The sequence below is a fragment of the Halichoerus grypus genome, chromosome 9 (genome assembly GCF_964656455.1).
Source record: "Halichoerus grypus chromosome 9, mHalGry1.hap1.1, whole genome shotgun sequence".
In the NCBI taxonomy this organism is placed as follows: domain Eukaryota; kingdom Metazoa; phylum Chordata; class Mammalia; order Carnivora; family Phocidae; genus Halichoerus; species Halichoerus grypus.
The window spans coordinates 96,531,614-96,547,525 of NC_135720.1; the positions used below are offsets into that span (position 1 = coordinate 96,531,614).

At 39.9% G+C, this 15,912-nt stretch overlaps 1 protein-coding gene across 2 annotated transcripts in view; it reads left to right on the forward strand.

Moving 5' to 3' along the window:
- GCLC (glutamate-cysteine ligase catalytic subunit) overlaps positions 1-15,001 on the forward strand; it is a 47,621-nt gene extending 32,620 nt beyond the window's left edge. Inside the window, exons 7-16 of one of the 2 annotated variants that reach the window (XM_078055229.1) lie at positions 662-736; positions 1,196-1,312; positions 2,330-2,468; positions 2,923-3,035; positions 3,517-3,609; positions 3,900-4,004; positions 11,600-11,681; positions 11,766-11,869; positions 11,946-12,066; positions 13,363-15,001. In XM_078055229.1, the coding sequence (XP_077911355.1) occupies positions 662-736; positions 1,196-1,312; positions 2,330-2,468; positions 2,923-3,035; positions 3,517-3,609; positions 3,900-4,004; positions 11,600-11,681; positions 11,766-11,869; positions 11,946-12,066; positions 13,363-13,574 (1,161 nt within the window). In that variant the 3' untranslated portion in view covers positions 13,575-15,001. The remainder of the gene's footprint in view (positions 1-661; positions 737-1,195; positions 1,313-2,329; positions 2,469-2,922; positions 3,036-3,516; positions 3,610-3,899; positions 4,005-11,599; positions 11,682-11,765; positions 11,870-11,945; positions 12,067-13,362) is intronic. The other variant, XM_078055230.1, reaches the window with a different exon arrangement.
- Positions 15,002-15,912: the final 911 nt, after the last annotated feature.

The window sequence follows — 15,912 nt, forward strand, 5'->3', positions numbered from 1 at the left end:
CATATGCCCATCGTGTCTTGGTGCCTCTGCTCACTGTCTGTCCCAGGAACACCCAAGCCAAAACCTAAGTCACACCTTCATTCTCTCTACCCCCGCCCCCCCCGGCTCCCAGCGGCCACCGCTTTGACTCCGTTGTGCCTCCTCCTACAGCCCTCCTTGGTTATGTCCTTGTCAGCTGCAGTATTTTAACTGCTCTCTCTTCCTCCAGTCTCGCTGTGTCCCAGGCTATTCCTTGTACTTGCCACCAGTGAGCTTTGAAATCCATTATGAGCATCTCTATCCTTTTGTACCAAAAATTTCTCTAACCCTTGAGCTAACTGAAGTGCCTGGGATGCTGTCGAGGGAAATAAGTCACGGCGATGCCTTGCTGAACTTGCCATTTACCTATTGTCTTCCTTTCCTTTCCTGACATTTTAATCTTCTTTAACTTAGGAAATGGTTATTTATATTAGTTGTGAACATGATCAAATGCCATTGTTTGGCAAAATTCATCCAAGGCAACTTTTAAAAACAAAACTGCTGTGTTAATAAGTGTTAGCTGTGGAGTGACTGTTGCACACCATGCCCTCTGTCTTCCCTGGCCATCCTCCTTCTCAGACTCGACTCCTTGGGGAGGATGTTGACGATTCATCATTGTTAATAACCTGTAATTTTTAAACAGGTAACGTTCCAAGCCTGCAGCATATCTGAGGCCAGATACCTGTACGATCAGTTGGCCACTATCTGTCCAATTGTCGTAAGTAGAAACGACATCTTACTTAAAAGACTTCTTTGTAGAGAGTGCTTGTGCAACATTTGCTGACTCTGTGCCATTTAAGTCCAGTTAAGACTTTATTCAGAAATGAACTAACATAAAGAGTTTGCATTTAGAGCTAATGGACTAAGACTCCAAGCTATAGAAGTTTACTATTGCTAGTAAGACATCTGTGTGTTAAAGTGTCAAGTTTGAGTGTAGCCGTTTCCCCTCTCCCATCCTTCACATTCAGCGTGACAGAGGGGATGATTAAATGAATCCCATCCAAGGATTTGAGTCCCTTTTGGTATCTTTCACTATGAAAAAGCAAGCACAGAGGAGTAGAGCTCCCTAGGGCTCACCTAAACTGATTCTTCTAGACCAGAGGTAACTGCATGGTGCTTTTCTCAGCGTGTAAGTGACACTTCGAACCTGCAGGTGCTGACTCTTGTTTGTTTTTAGATGGCTTTGAGCGCTGCGTCTCCTTGTTACCGAGGCTATGTGTCTGACATTGATTGTCGCTGGGGAGTGATTTCTGCATCTGTAGATGATAGAACTCGGGAGGAGAGAGGACTGGAGGTGGGAGTGATTTTCCTTAATAGCCTTTTTTTAAAAATCAAGCAGGTAAAATGGGGTTATTGTAACTACTTATAATGTTGAAGTCTCCCTTAAATTTTTATCTTGAGTGGTTCAGTCACAGGTGGGAAGAAATTCACAGGTTATAAATTTGTCTTTGATGTCATAGTGTTTGTTTTGGGGCGAATATATAGGAAACATGATTTGGTTGGGGTAAGGAGTTTTCATCACTTTTTGAAATCTGTATTTGTTTCCTCCTCTTCTAAAACTTAGTGATGCTTTTTTTTCCCCTATATTTTGGAACTAAGTGCTGATGGGCTGTTGTTACCAAAAGGCTTTTTGATACTACATGAGTGCTTTGTATATGAGCTTTCTGCTGTGGAATCTGTGGTCAAAGATGATTTTGCCCCATATAAAGGGTTAGATTTGCCTACTAAGGGTAGGTTAGTGCCTCTTGTTTGCATGTTGAACTGTGACTGTGTACCGCTCCAACCTGGAGTGTGCATCAAAACCACCTGTGAAGATCTTTAAAAATAGACACCCAGGCCCATTTTAGATCTAATAAACAAGTATCTCCAGAACTGGGACCTGGACATGGTTTTTAAATGAGCCTCTGATGTTCTCAACCAGGGCTGCACTGGTCTGCTCTGGTCTTCATGTGAGTGCTCATAAATTGTTGAACATGTTGCCTGAGTAGAATAAAACTTTAAGGGAGAAATGATTTTAATAGCTCTGTTTTACATTAATAGGTTTGCTTTCAACCTTGGCATACATTTTCCTAGCTTAATAAGAATGAAGGCGATCTGCTTTAAAAAAAAAAAAGTATACTTAAGTCGTATCAGAGAGCAGCTACTTAAGTTACTTCCAGATTTTTAAAAAACAATTTTCCCTGATAACTTCTCAGGATTAACTTTTTTCCAGGTTGGATATTTATATATAATTATTACATATAAAACATAAAAGCATTTATTTCCAGAGCATTTTATATGACATTCATTCGTATTTTTTTTTCAATTTTAGCCACTGAAGAACAATAACTATAGGATCAGTAAGTCCCGATACGATTCGATAGACAGTTACTTATCTGAGTGCGGTGAGAAGTACAATGACATCGACTTGACGATAGATAAAGAAATCTATGAACAACTGTTGCAGGAAGGTGAGCAGCCACTCCTTTTCTCTAGATTTGATTGTACACTTTTAGTTATTCAAAGCTCTTTAGAACTTGTTGCTGACTTCTGGTCTGGTTTCTATTTTTAGTGTGAAGTCTCTTAACTTTTCTTATGAGGCTGCTTGTTCCTAAAGTTTCAAGTTCCAAATACTTGTGAGATCTTCTTGACTTTTAGCAAAGGAACTTACTTTGGAGGTCTGTATCTAGGTCCACACCAGTGCCCCACCAGGCATTGTGTAAGTAGCAAAGAAAACTCTGGCACTTTCTCAGGGTCTGTAGGATAAAACCCTGGGCAACATGCAGATACTGAACAAACCAGCCACTTCCTAAGCTTTTAGATGCCCTGTCTTCAAACTTGCTGAGCTGTCCTGTCTTCTTACTGGACTTAAACACAATGGAGCCTGTGGCTTTGATGGGAGTCTGGTGTAACCTCTCTTGACAGGCATTGATCGTCTCCTGGCCCAGCATGTTGCTCATCTCTTCATTAGAGACCCACTGACTCTGTTCGAAGAGAAAATACACTTGGATGATGCCAATGAATCTGACCATTTTGAGGTATCACCTCTGTTTTAAATGCATTGCACTTCACTAACCAAGATGGAGGCCATTTTCTGTGAGCAGTTATAGGAGAAATCTCTGACGCCTTTCACTGTCTAGTGCAATAAAGAATTAAGAAATTTTAGATTGGTTTAAAGTACCCTAATTTTATGATTCTGACAAGTTATATCTTATTCTGCATTTTTTCTGTATTTTCTCTTGATTGCAGAAAGGTGAAAAATTCAAACTTGCTGTGTAAAAAAAATGGCATCAATTATTTCTGTGCTGCCAACATATCACCCAACTTTTGTTAAACACTGTTTGTTTTCCTAGTAGGTCACACAACAAGGAAATACTACATTGTACCTTTTTGTATTTGTAAATTAAAGAGTATTTGGTATCAGCAATGAATAATTTTCCCTTATTAAATATCAAACCATCTTAATATTATCCTGGACATGTGGAAAGTTGGTTTTATTTTCTGCTTTTTTTATTATAGAATATTCAGTCCACAAATTGGCAGACGATGAGATTTAAACCCCCTCCTCCAAACTCAGATATTGGATGGAGAGTAGAATTCCGACCCATGGAGGTAAGATGCACATCAGCAGGAAGTGATTCGATCATGCCTGTCCTCTGCCCATTACCCTTCTAATGCTCTTCTCAGAGGCTCTTCAAATACGAATCAAATATGTGCATGATAAAAGCAGGTCCAAAACCTAAAGATTGACTTCTGAGAATAGATTGTGGACAGAGGGCTTCCAAGCACCACGTGGTGAAGTAGGAGCTGGCTTGGGCATGACATGATCTGAGGAGGGGCCTGTCGGGAAGAGCATATTTGTGTAGTTGGTCCATAACTTCTCTGGGCTCCTGCTTGTCTAGGTTCAGTTAACAGACTTTGAGAACTCTGCATATGTGGTGTTTGTGGTGCTGCTTACCAGGGTGATCCTTTCATACAAACTGGATTTTCTCATTCCACTATCAAAGGTAAGAATGTGTTTCGGTATAGTGATGGGTTTGGGTATCTACAGATTATCTGTTGCTTATTTATGTATAATATTTATTTTAGATCTGACCTGATTGAGAATTTTCACCATTTAGAATAAAATGGCTTCTCCTCTACCGTATTCTTTTTCCTTTTAAACCAAAGCTTATGCTGTAGATTTTGGTACTGCATTAGTAGAGATTCCTGGAAAAGAAAAAGTGCTAACAGTAGCTCCTTAGCCTGTTTGAAAGAGATTTAGGGTTGCTTTTGTTTTTTTTTTGTTGTTGTTTTTTAAAGATTTTATTTATTTGACAGAGACCGTGAGAGAGGGAACACAAGCTGGGGCAGTGGGAGAGGGAGAAGCAGGCTTCCCACTGAGCAGGGAGCCCGCTGCAGGGCTCGATCCCAGGACCCTGGGATCATGACCTGAGCCGAAGGCAGACGCTTAACGACTGAGCCACCCAGGTGCCCCTTAGGGTTGCTTTTGAATAACTACTTTATTTCTAGAAGCTTTCAATTTAGGATGATGGTTGGAGAGAATCCACAAGTTGATTTCATCCTCCCCCAAATGCTGTTTTGGTTATGATAGTAAAATAGGAGAGGGGCAAGTGTAACTGCTGGGATGCAGGGAAAGGTCACCTCAGTGGAACCAAACTGGAGATGTTTCTGGAGAAGGTAGATTGGACTATCAGAAAAACAACTACTAGTTCATCAGCTCCAGCCCAATAAAAACTCAAAAAGGAGCTCTCTGGAAGCTGTTTCCCAGCAGAGCCTTGGAACAATTCCAGACTGTGAGGCAGCAGCTAACTAACTGGAGACCTTTGCTTCTAGGGCCAGTGGGTCCCTGGGCACAGCAAGTGGCTGGGAAAGGTTGCTGGGCTGAGTGAGGGGTCTGCTGAGGATTTAGTGCCAAAGAAAGGAGCGGTAGAGCAGCCCTGTCAGAGCAAGCATGGAAGGAAAAAAGAAATGCCTAGCTCAGCCTCTGTCCCACCTCACTCCCTATTTTCTCCATGAGGGGGATCTCCAGCCTGTACTTGTCCCACCCGCACACCCTGAGGGAAGTTTGGCCGTCAACCTGTCTCTGCCTGCTCTTAACACCCAGGCCAAAAGTAACCCATAGGATTCTATGGGCCATTTGCCCAAAAAGGTATACCTGCTAAGGGGGATCAGCCCCTGTAAGGAAGAGTCCCTGGAAGTTCCCCATCTATGCCTTTGTTTGTGTTTTTTGTTTTTTGTTTTTTAAAGATTTTTTATTTATTTGACAGAGAGAGACACAGTGAGGAGTGGGAGAGGGAGAAGCAGGCTTCCCCGCGGAGCAGGGAGCCCGATGTGGGGCTCGATCCCAGGACCCTGGGATCATGACCTGAGTCGAAGGCAGACGCTTAACGACTGAGCCACCCAGGCGCCCCCCCCCCATCTATGCCTTTGTTAACAAATATGAATAGATGTCTGAAAGTCAGTGGAAAATGGATAACTTTTAATGCCTTAAGGGAAGGGCCCAGCTGGTTTTACAGAATGCATTCCCCTCAGTGAAATATAGTTAATTCAAACAACTGGAAAGAATTCTTAAAGAAATTCTAATTAGTGTCCTTGAAAAAATTCTAGAGAAAATAACCAAGCACTATGGAGGAGAGAGCATTTGGAGAAGAGTTCTTAGAAAAAGCTACGCTTTTAAAACTCAGTATATTCACTAGTTAGAGCCGACGATGTTAAAGATCCAAGTTGATAATCTAGGAACCAAATTGAGATTTATCTCAGGATGACAAGAAGAAACATGGCGAATTCCTCTGGAAAGTTCAATGTTTACAATCATTTAGAAGAGAATGATCTATATAAAAAAAATGAGGTCCAGTAATCCGAGAAATAGAATTTTCCCTGAGTGAGAGTCCATTAAGGATGGGACAGAAATATTTAAAGAACCCAAATCTAGGAATTTCTGAATCCTAAAGAGAAAAATCAGCCATTTGAATGGGAGAGAAAATTCAGATCAGATAGCTCCAAGAGGAAAAAAAAATGAGTTGATATCCCTCCTCATCTCCAACATTAAATGCTGAGATGGAGAAAAGTCTACAGAATCCTGAGGGGTAAGGAAAACAGAATTGTCTTCCCAAACTGGAAATTCCAGGTGATTCCATCAAAACTTAATAGATTATTAGTGCTAATAGTATGCCAGAACTCTTACCTACCAAGGGGATAGTGGAAGAATTTTTACTTCTAACCTGCTAGTTAAAAGGAGTGGGAAAAGAACAAAGAGAACCTTTTCAGTGCCACAAAAGTTAGGGGTGGGGCAAGGGAGTGGTATGATATAGCCCAGAGAACATAAAATGGTGAAAATAAGATGAAAACAAATGTGAATAGACTAAACTATCTTGTTAAAAAGCTAAAACAGATGATATAAAAGAGCAACATAATGGTGTAAGGTGTTTGCATCCCTAAAACAAGACAAAGAACTGGATAATGACCTTTTAAAGAGAGAGCAGAAATGACAAATTGATAACAGACAAAAGTGTGAGAATAAAGTATTAAATAGAGAAAGCCGTTTTCTGTATTCTTCCAAGATAGTATTGGAGCCATGATTTTTGTTTTGTATGTTAAAGTGTAGCCGGCCTTTCTCAGAAGCACAAAAGAATTAAAGGCACTGTAGTGTGGTGGCTCTGATGTGGCTGCATTGTTAGCATTAAATTCATAAATCACCTGTACTCCTTACCGGCTTTTTAACCTCACCAAGGTACTTAGCATCCCAATGCCTCTGTTTGCATGTGTAGAATTGGGGATAAGTGGGTTGTTATAAGAACATGTGGGATTCATGGAGGTAAATCACTTAGAGTGCCTTGCCTGTTACTCAGTGCCTGACAGGCCATGTAACCAAAGAAAGAGAAAGACTCTTGGGGAATTAAATGGCACAGTTAATAAGCTGGCTTTGTATAGTCGTCCTCACAAATCTCCTACCACAGCACATGTTTTGCCAAGTGCCCTAAGGAAGATTTTCTTCACCTCTCAAAAGGAAACACCATACAGGATGCATTCCCACCAAAATTCAACAAAAAGATGTTCAAGAGAAATTTAACTGTTGGAAATCTAAAATTGCTTTCCTTGTCGGTATTAAATGAACTCAAAACTAGGTTGCTGGCAAAGCTAGTCTCTAAAGGGAAAATCATAGCTTTAAATACTTAAGAGATTTAAAGTAAACCTTAGCAGTCAAACTGATAATCTAAAGTGCAGTAGTAAAGTATACTTCTAAAGAGACATTCATAAAAGCAAAAGTTAAAATGATGATCTTTAGGAACTTTTGTCAAGAGTAAGAAAAAAATATCAAATGAAAACTTGTTCATAGCCATGATGAAATTTATACTGTTATTTGGATATGTTCGTAGAAGTGTCTAGATTATTTAGGAGGTCGTGTCTCTTAAAAAAAAAAAAAACCATAACAATAGAAATTGAGTATGGGAGACAGGCTCAGTAATCAAATACTTGGCACCATCCATCCTTTAGTTCAACATGACCCTTTAGCTTATGTAAAGATTCTCCTAAATTTCGTTATGGGAAATAAGAGACTAAAAAGTGTTACAAGCTCTACTTCAAGGGTCTTAAAAAGTCACTGGAAAAACAGAGAATTCAATCAAGAGTTTTTTGTACATGGAGATAAATGAAAATAAAAACACAATGGTCCAAATTTGGGAGACAGAGTATTACAGTGATACAAGCCTACCACAAGAACAAGAAAAATTCCAAAGAGCCTTATGCCTAAAGGGACTAGAGAAAGGAGAACAAAGCCCAAAATTAGTAGGAGGAAGGAAATACAGCTCAGAACAGAAAGAAATGAAATAGACACTAAAACAATAGAAAAGATCAATGGAACCAAGAGCTGGTTCTTTGAAAAGATAAAGGAAATTGAAACACCTTTAGATTCCTCAAGTAAAAGAGAACACAGTAAAATCAGAGATGAAAGAAAAGTAACAGCTGACACCACAGAAATACAAAGGATTATAAGGGACTACTACAGAAAATTATATGCCAACAGATTGGGCAAACAAGAAGAAATGGATAAATTCCTAGAAATAGTATATTCCAAAACTGAATCCAGAAGAAATAGAAAATCTGAACAGACCAAATACTATATAGTAATGAAGATGAACTGATAATCCAAAAACTCAAAAGTCCAGGACCAGATGGATTTACAGGTGAATTCTACCACACATTTAAAGAAGAGTTAATACCTATTTCCCTCAAACTGTTGCAAAAAAATAGAAGAGGAAGAAGAGCTTCCAAATACATTCTATGAGGCCAGCATTACCCTATTACCAAAACCAGATGAAGATGTATAGGTGAGTATCTTTGATGAACAGAGATGCAAAATCCTCAATAAGATATTAGAAAACCATATTCAACACATTAAAAGGATCATTCACCATGATCAAGTGAGATTTATTCTGGGGATGCAAGGATTGTTCAGTAGTTGCAAATCTGTTAATGTGGTACACCACATTAATGGAGTGGAGGATAAAAATCATTATTTCAGTGGATGCAAAAAAAAAAAAATTGGCAAAATTCAACATCCATTCATGAATACTCCCAACAAAGTGGGTTTAGAGGGAACATAATAAAGGCCATATATCAAAAACCCACGGCTAACATACTCAATGGTGAAAAACTGAGAGCTTTTCCTCTAAGATCAGGAACAAGACAAGGATATCTATTCTTACCACTTTTATTCAGCATAGTACTGGAAGTCATCCTAGTCCCAGCAATCTGACAAGAAAAAGAAATAAAAGGTATACACATTGGTAAGGAGTAAGTTAAACTCATTTGCAGATAACACGATACTATATAGGAAACTCTAAAGACTACACCAAAAAAACTCTGAGGTAATAAATGAATCAGTAAAGCTGTAGGCTATAAAATTCACAGAAATCTGTTGCATTTCTATACACAATAACAAAGCAGAAAGTAAAATTTATATACAATTAAGCAAAAAAGAAAATACCTAGAAATAAACTTAACCAAGGAGTGAAAAACCTGTACTCTGAAAACTATAAAACAATGATGAAAGAAACTGAAGATGACACTAACAAATGGAAAGACATACCATGCTTATGGACTGGAAGAATATTGTTAAAATGTCCCTACTAAAACAATCTGCAGATTCAGTGCAATTCCTATCAAAATACCAATAGTATTTTTCATAGAATAATCCTAAAATTTGTTTGGAACAACAACAAAAAAACCCTCCCCCAAATAGCCAAAGCAATCTTGAGAAAGAACAAAGCTAGGGGTATCACAATCCCAGATTTCAAGATATACTACAAAGCTATTACAGTTGAAACAGTAAGGTACTGGCCCAAAGGTAGACACATAGGTCAGTGGAACAGAATAGAGAGCCCCAAAATAAACCCACTCTTATGTAGTCAGTCTATGACAAAGGAGGCAAGAATATACAATGGGAAAAAGTCTCTTCAATAAATAGTACTGGGAAAACTGGACAGCAACATGTAAAAGAATGAAACTGAACCACTTTCTTAAACCAGATACAAAAATAAACTCAAAATAGATTGAAGACCTAAATGTGAGACCTAAAACCATAAAACTCATAGAAGAAAACATTAGCAGTAATCTTTGACACATACCTTAGCAATATTTTTCTAGATACATCTCTGGCAAGGGAAATGAGTAAAAATCTGTAACCACATCAAACTGAAAAGGTTTTGCACAGAAAAGGAAACAATCAGCAAAACAAAAAGGCAACATGCTGAATAGAAGATATCTGCAAATGTTATATCTATTAATATCCAGAATATATATATATAAAAAATTTCAACACGCACACACAAAACAAAATCCGATTAAAAAATGGACAGAGGGCTTGAATAGACATTTTTCCAAAGAAGACCTGCAAATGGCCAGCAGACATATGAAAAGTTGTTCACTCACCGTCAGGGATATGCAAATCGAAACCACAATGAGATATCATCTTACACCTGTCAAAATGGCTAGAATCAAAAAGACAAGATATAGCAATGTTGGTGAGGATGAGGAGAAAAAGAAACCCTTTGTGCACTGTTGGTGGGAATGTAAGTTAGTGAAGCTACTGTGGAAAACCATATGGAGGTTCCTCAAAAAAATAGAATTACAATATGATTTAGTAATTCCACTACTCGGTGTTACCCGAAGAAAATGAAAATAATAATTCAAAAAGATATACACCCCTATTATGTTTATTGCAGCATTATTTACAATAGCCAAGGTATGGAAGTGATCCAAGTGTCCATCAATAGATGGAGAAAAAAGATGTGGTTATATGTACAATGGAATAGTACTCAGCCATAAAAAAGAATGAGATGTTGCCATTTGCGACAGCAGAAATGGACCTAAAGAGTATTATTCTAAGAGAAAGACCAATTCCTTGTGATTTCACTTCTATGTAGAATCTAAAAAAAAAAATGAACAAAAAAAGCAGAATCAGACCCTTAAATACAGAGAACAAACTGATGGTTGCCAGAGGGGAGGGAGTGGGGGAGTGAGCAAAATGGGGAAGGGCAGCAGGTGGTACGGCTTCCAGTTATCAAGGACAAAGTCCTAGGGAGGAAAGCGAAAGCGTAAGGACAGGGAATATAGTTAGTGGTACTTGAGTAGCGTTGTATGGTGACAGATGGGAGCTACATTTGTTGCAAGCACAGCATAATGGATTCAGTTGTTGAATCACTATTTTGTACACCAGAAATGAAGCTTTGATATAAAATAGATACGGATAGCTGGGACCCACAATCACAGGCTCTGATTTAACTGATCTGGTGTGTGGCCTGGGCATACCACATGATCCAGCAGTCTTACTGCTGAGTATATATTTTTTTCCTTTTTCTTTTTTTTTCTTTTTTAAGTAGGCTCCATGCCCATCATAGAGCCCCATGTGGGGCTTGAACTCACGACCCTGAGATCAAGACCTGAGCTGAGATCAAGAGTCTGATGCTTAGCCGACTGAGCCACCCAGGCATTCCTGGGTATATATATATTTTTTAAAAAGTTTTTTGAGCTCATGTATAGTTGCTGTGGCCAGAACTACCAGATGGACCCTCTGTTCTTAGAGGGCTAACCTTATTCCATATCTGACAACCTGTCGACTCTTTTCCTCTCCTCACCACAGTGAGGCAGCAAATCCCCCGTGGTAGGGAGGGCACAGCACTGAACCAGAAGTTCTCTCTGGGCTCTCTGCCTTTGGTTACCCTGGCATCTTGCATGAGTCACTGTGCTGTGAGAAGAGAACCCCTTGCCCTCCAGGGATTTCCTACTAGGCTCAGTCACAGCTTTGTTTCCAAAGGTGTTTTGGAGTACAGGAAGCCCATGTGAATATAAGTTTTTGTTGTGTTTTTTAAAGTAAACTTAGAATTCCCCCGTTCTTATTAAAAAGCACATCCCCATCTGTAGTTGGGAGGACACAGGCCGCACATAAAAGTGAAAAGTCTGTTCCTCCAACAGAAAGCGTTGAAGGGAAAAGTAGAATTCTTATGGGGTGAGTCTTAATTGCAAAAGCGAGGAAGGCACCACAACTTCTATGTTGGATCGAGAATGTTCTGACGTAGCCATGATTATTTTTCTCCCTTAGGTTGATGAAAACATGAAAGTTGCACAGAAACGCGATGCTGTCTTGCAGGGAATGTTTTATTTCAGGAAAGATATTTGCAAAGGTATTACATTCTCTTGGATTTCTAGGGTCACTTACTTTAGGCTACAGCACACTGCTCAAGCGCCTGTGTCTTGTCCTCTGGCAGGTGGCACCACCATGGTGGACGGCTACAGCAAGGCCCAGAACAGCACGGAACAGGCAGTAGAGGAGTACACCCTGATGAGCATAGACACCATCATCAACGGGAAGGTAGGGGCCCTGCTCCATGCCCCTCACCGCCTCCACCCGTGGCCAGAGCACTAATGATGTGCCCTGCTTCTCGTAGGAAGCTGTGTTTCCTGGGCTGATCCCAATTCTGAACTCTTACCTTGAAAACATGGAAGTGGATGTGGACACCAGATGCAGTATTCTGAACTACCTAAAGCTAATTAAGAAGAGAGCATCTGGTATGGCATCCTTTGCTTTTTCTTTCTTGTTTTAAATCTTAATGTAGGCAGAACCTTTACAGTCTTACAGTCTTCAGTTTCTTAACGTAGTCTTTTCAAGTATACCGTATTTTATCAGTGCATTCTTTTTCACACTTGATGTCTCTGCAGTGGGATACACCTTATAATCATTGACCATTTAATTAGCAGTGCTTTTTCTCGTACCAGTTCATCAAGCAGTGATGCGTCTTTAAGTCCATAGCATCTTAGACAATGAACTAGAGTATCTAGATTGCCTATTAGTCATTTATGGGCAGCTGTGTTTGTTGTACATCACCACGGGCTCTCTCTTTAGGGCTAAGTAACTCTAGGTTACAGGAGCGACAGCTAGGACGTCTGGTTCTTCAGCCTGCTTCTCATCCAGTGAGTGCCCCAAAACCCCTCTTTGTTTTGAGATCACATTGATGGTGCCTAACAAGGGCCTGGCACAAGGGAGCAGTCAGCTGTAAGAGTAATAGTAATGGCATCTGACATTTCCCTTGAGACTTTCATGAACTTTCTGGAGTCACATAAGATATACCCCAAAATGGCTTGTCTGCCAGTTCCTCCCTTCATTCATTCTACTTAACTATTCCTTATTTTCTCCACCTCTTTGATGGAAGATGGTTCTGGGAACTTTAGACCCTACAGTTCCTGAATCAGTAACAGCTCCGGCCAAATGGGAGGACACATGCTCTACTACACATATTAGCTCCTGGTTTTGGATTTCTTTCCAGTTTGGTTGAAGAATAATTGACATACATCATAGTATAAATGTAAGGCCTACGGCAGGATGGTTTGATTTACATATATGATGAAGCGATTACCACAGTAGGCTCAGTTAAGATCCTCTTCTTATATAGACAGAAGAAAAGAAAAAGAAAATTTCTCCTTGTGATGAGAACTCCTAGGGTCTGCTGTCCTACCAACTTCCACGTCACACATCAGTGTTAGCTGTAGTCCTCGTGTAAGTGACATCCTTAGTGGCTTCCCGTTTCTGAAGAGCTGGCAGTGCCCCTGTGTGGGTAACATCGAACCTTGGGATGTGTGTGCTAGTTGCCTGCCTGCAACCTAAAATTCTTCCCCAGGAGGAATTCTTCCAACACCCTGGAAAACCTTTTTCCCCAGCCTCTGCCATGTGGGTACACCAGAAGGTCATACTGATTTTCTTTAGGATTGTGTTTATGCCGGTCACCAAATGTGAACTTACTGTAAAAAAAAAAAAAAAAAAAAAAGGCACTTCTATTAACTTACGTTGTCTTAATTTTTCCCCCCCAGGAGAACTAATGACAGTTGCCAGGTGGATGAGAGAGTTTATCGCAAACCATCCTGACTACAAGCAAGACAGTGTGATAACTGATGAAATGAACTATAGCCTTATTTTAAAGTGTAACCAAATTGCAAATGAATTATGTGAATGCCCAGAGTTACTTGGACCAGCATTTAGGAAAGTAAAATACAGTGGAAGTAAAACTGACTCTTCCAACTAGACCTTCTGCCAAAGGAAAAACACATTACTATTTTATTGGAGAACTGACTGCAGTACTCCTCAGCCCGTGTGTGGGATGAAGACCAAATTCTAGAATGGCACTGTCAGGCCAGTCGGCCAGAGATGGGTTTAGAGGCTTTCCTTCAGTAGGTAAATCTAGAGTTTATACAGCATACATGTACATAGTAAAATATTTTTATGATTAACAACGTATTTTAATAACATTGTATCTAAAGTCCTTGTGAACCGGCTTGTACATTTTTCAATTCTTACTCTGGAATACCTACTGTCTGAGCAGTTTTGTAAATGTAATGTACTCGTCACTGTACTATACCTGCATTCCAGAGTTTAAGATGTTTACTGTAAATTTTTGGTTGTTTTTTTTTTTTAAAGACTTTACCTGGGACCTGATTCACTGAAATTTATCACTTCTCTTTAAAAAAAGTTGGTCTTGTTAATTTTCTTTGAGTCTTCTCTTTTGTTGTGTACTTAATATCACTATTGAATCCCTTGAAATGCTTCCAGGGTAACCTTGGGTTTCTGGCACCTTGTCTCTAATGTTTCTTTTGTAATTGGAATAGCTAACAGCTTGGTCACCCTGCCTCAAGCTTTCACTTGAACTGAAGGCTGTTATAAAAGGTACTTCTTTGTTTAAATTTGCTGATTTAGGCATTAAGTTTAAAGAGCAGTCTGTAGAAAGAAAGACTATTACTTTGAATTCACCTGTGGTGAACTGGGGGGGTGATTTTTTTTTTAATTATTAAAAAAAGGGGCAGAATTCTCTTCCTGTACATACCAAGAGTAATGTCAGAAATAGCACCAGCCCTTCTGTTGTGGCCCCTGTTGGTTCTGATCGCTGCTATATATATACTTCAATTTTCAAATCAAAAGCAGTTGCTCAAGTCTTTGTTACTTTTTCTCTAGTTTCCAGTAAACATATGGACATTCTTCTAAAGACCATTCTAGATTTTACCTGGGGAATATTCCACATAATGCTTACCTTCTCTATGAAAACCATGAATGAATCATGATGTGCACTAAGTTTTGTGAATCAGGACCCTACGTGTTCAATTGTAAATAATTTAAGTTTACATAATTGTTAGTGCTTTTTGTTGGTTTTTTTTTCCCCCAATTAGTTAGGTCCTAACTGCTTCTGAAATAACTATGTATAGCAGATTATGCAAACTTTTACAGGCATAAATATTTAAGTTGTAATGCTAATTTTAACAAACTGCTATAAAGCTGCTTCAGCTAAGCCTGTTTGTGTATAAATACTATGCTTTGTGCGATGTTTCATACATGTATTTTGAAGGATTTAAGAATGCCTGTTTTTCATTTGCAGTTTGCTTGTGTAAATCAGGTTGTAAAAAGGCAGATGAACTAAAAATGTTTGTGGTATGAGGAAATAAAAGAATGGAATTAGCATTCTGACAGCTTTCAGATGTGTGAGTTCCACAGCTAAATGGAGGGTGATGGGGATTGTTGTAATTAGCCCAGATCCTCCATGACATTTTTTTTTTTTTTTAAGATTTTATGACAGCGCGAGTGAGTGCGCACAAGCAGGGGAGAGAGGGAGAAGCAGACTCCCTGCTGAGCAGGGAGCCTGACGCGGGGCTGGAACCCAGGACCCTGGAATCATGACCTGAGCCGACGGCAGATGCTTAACGACTGAGCCACCCAGGTGCCCCAATGACATTTCTTCATTGCAATCCTCAGATGTTTTTAGAAAGAAGCCTGGTCTCAAAACAGGTGCCTCCACTCCTTTAGGAGCTGTCCACCCCCAGGGGGAGGGGAGAGACCTGCTGGACGGATGACAGGACCCCTGGCAGTGGATGTTTCTTTCACTCCAGACTACTGCTGTGCTGAGTCAGTGGTCGCAGGGGTGGTACTGTGTGCACTGTAAGCTAGAGACGCAGGACTGTGAATCAGCAAGCCTAGCCAAGAGCTGTTGCCAACCCATGTGTTTGGATCAACATCCTCTCCTCCCCCCGAGCCCCTTATAACATGATGGTCAGTCCACTTTTCTTAGCTCGGACTTCTTTATCTGAATGATCCTAGGGCAGGACTTGTCAAACTAATCTGCATCCAGATCTGCTGGGATCTTAGTAAGGTGCACATTCTGGCTCAGTGGGCCTGGGGTGGGGTCTGTTTTCCACTTCTAAAACGCTCCCAGGAGATGCTGAGGCTGCTACTCTGTGGGTCCCTTTTGAGTAACAAGGACTTAGATCATGCTCTGTACCTTAGCTACAGTCATTTTAAGTCTCAAGTGACACTTCTCTTTAGTTCTAATGTGTTGTATCTAGATTCTTCTCTTCCTGAAAACCAGACCGCCACCTCTC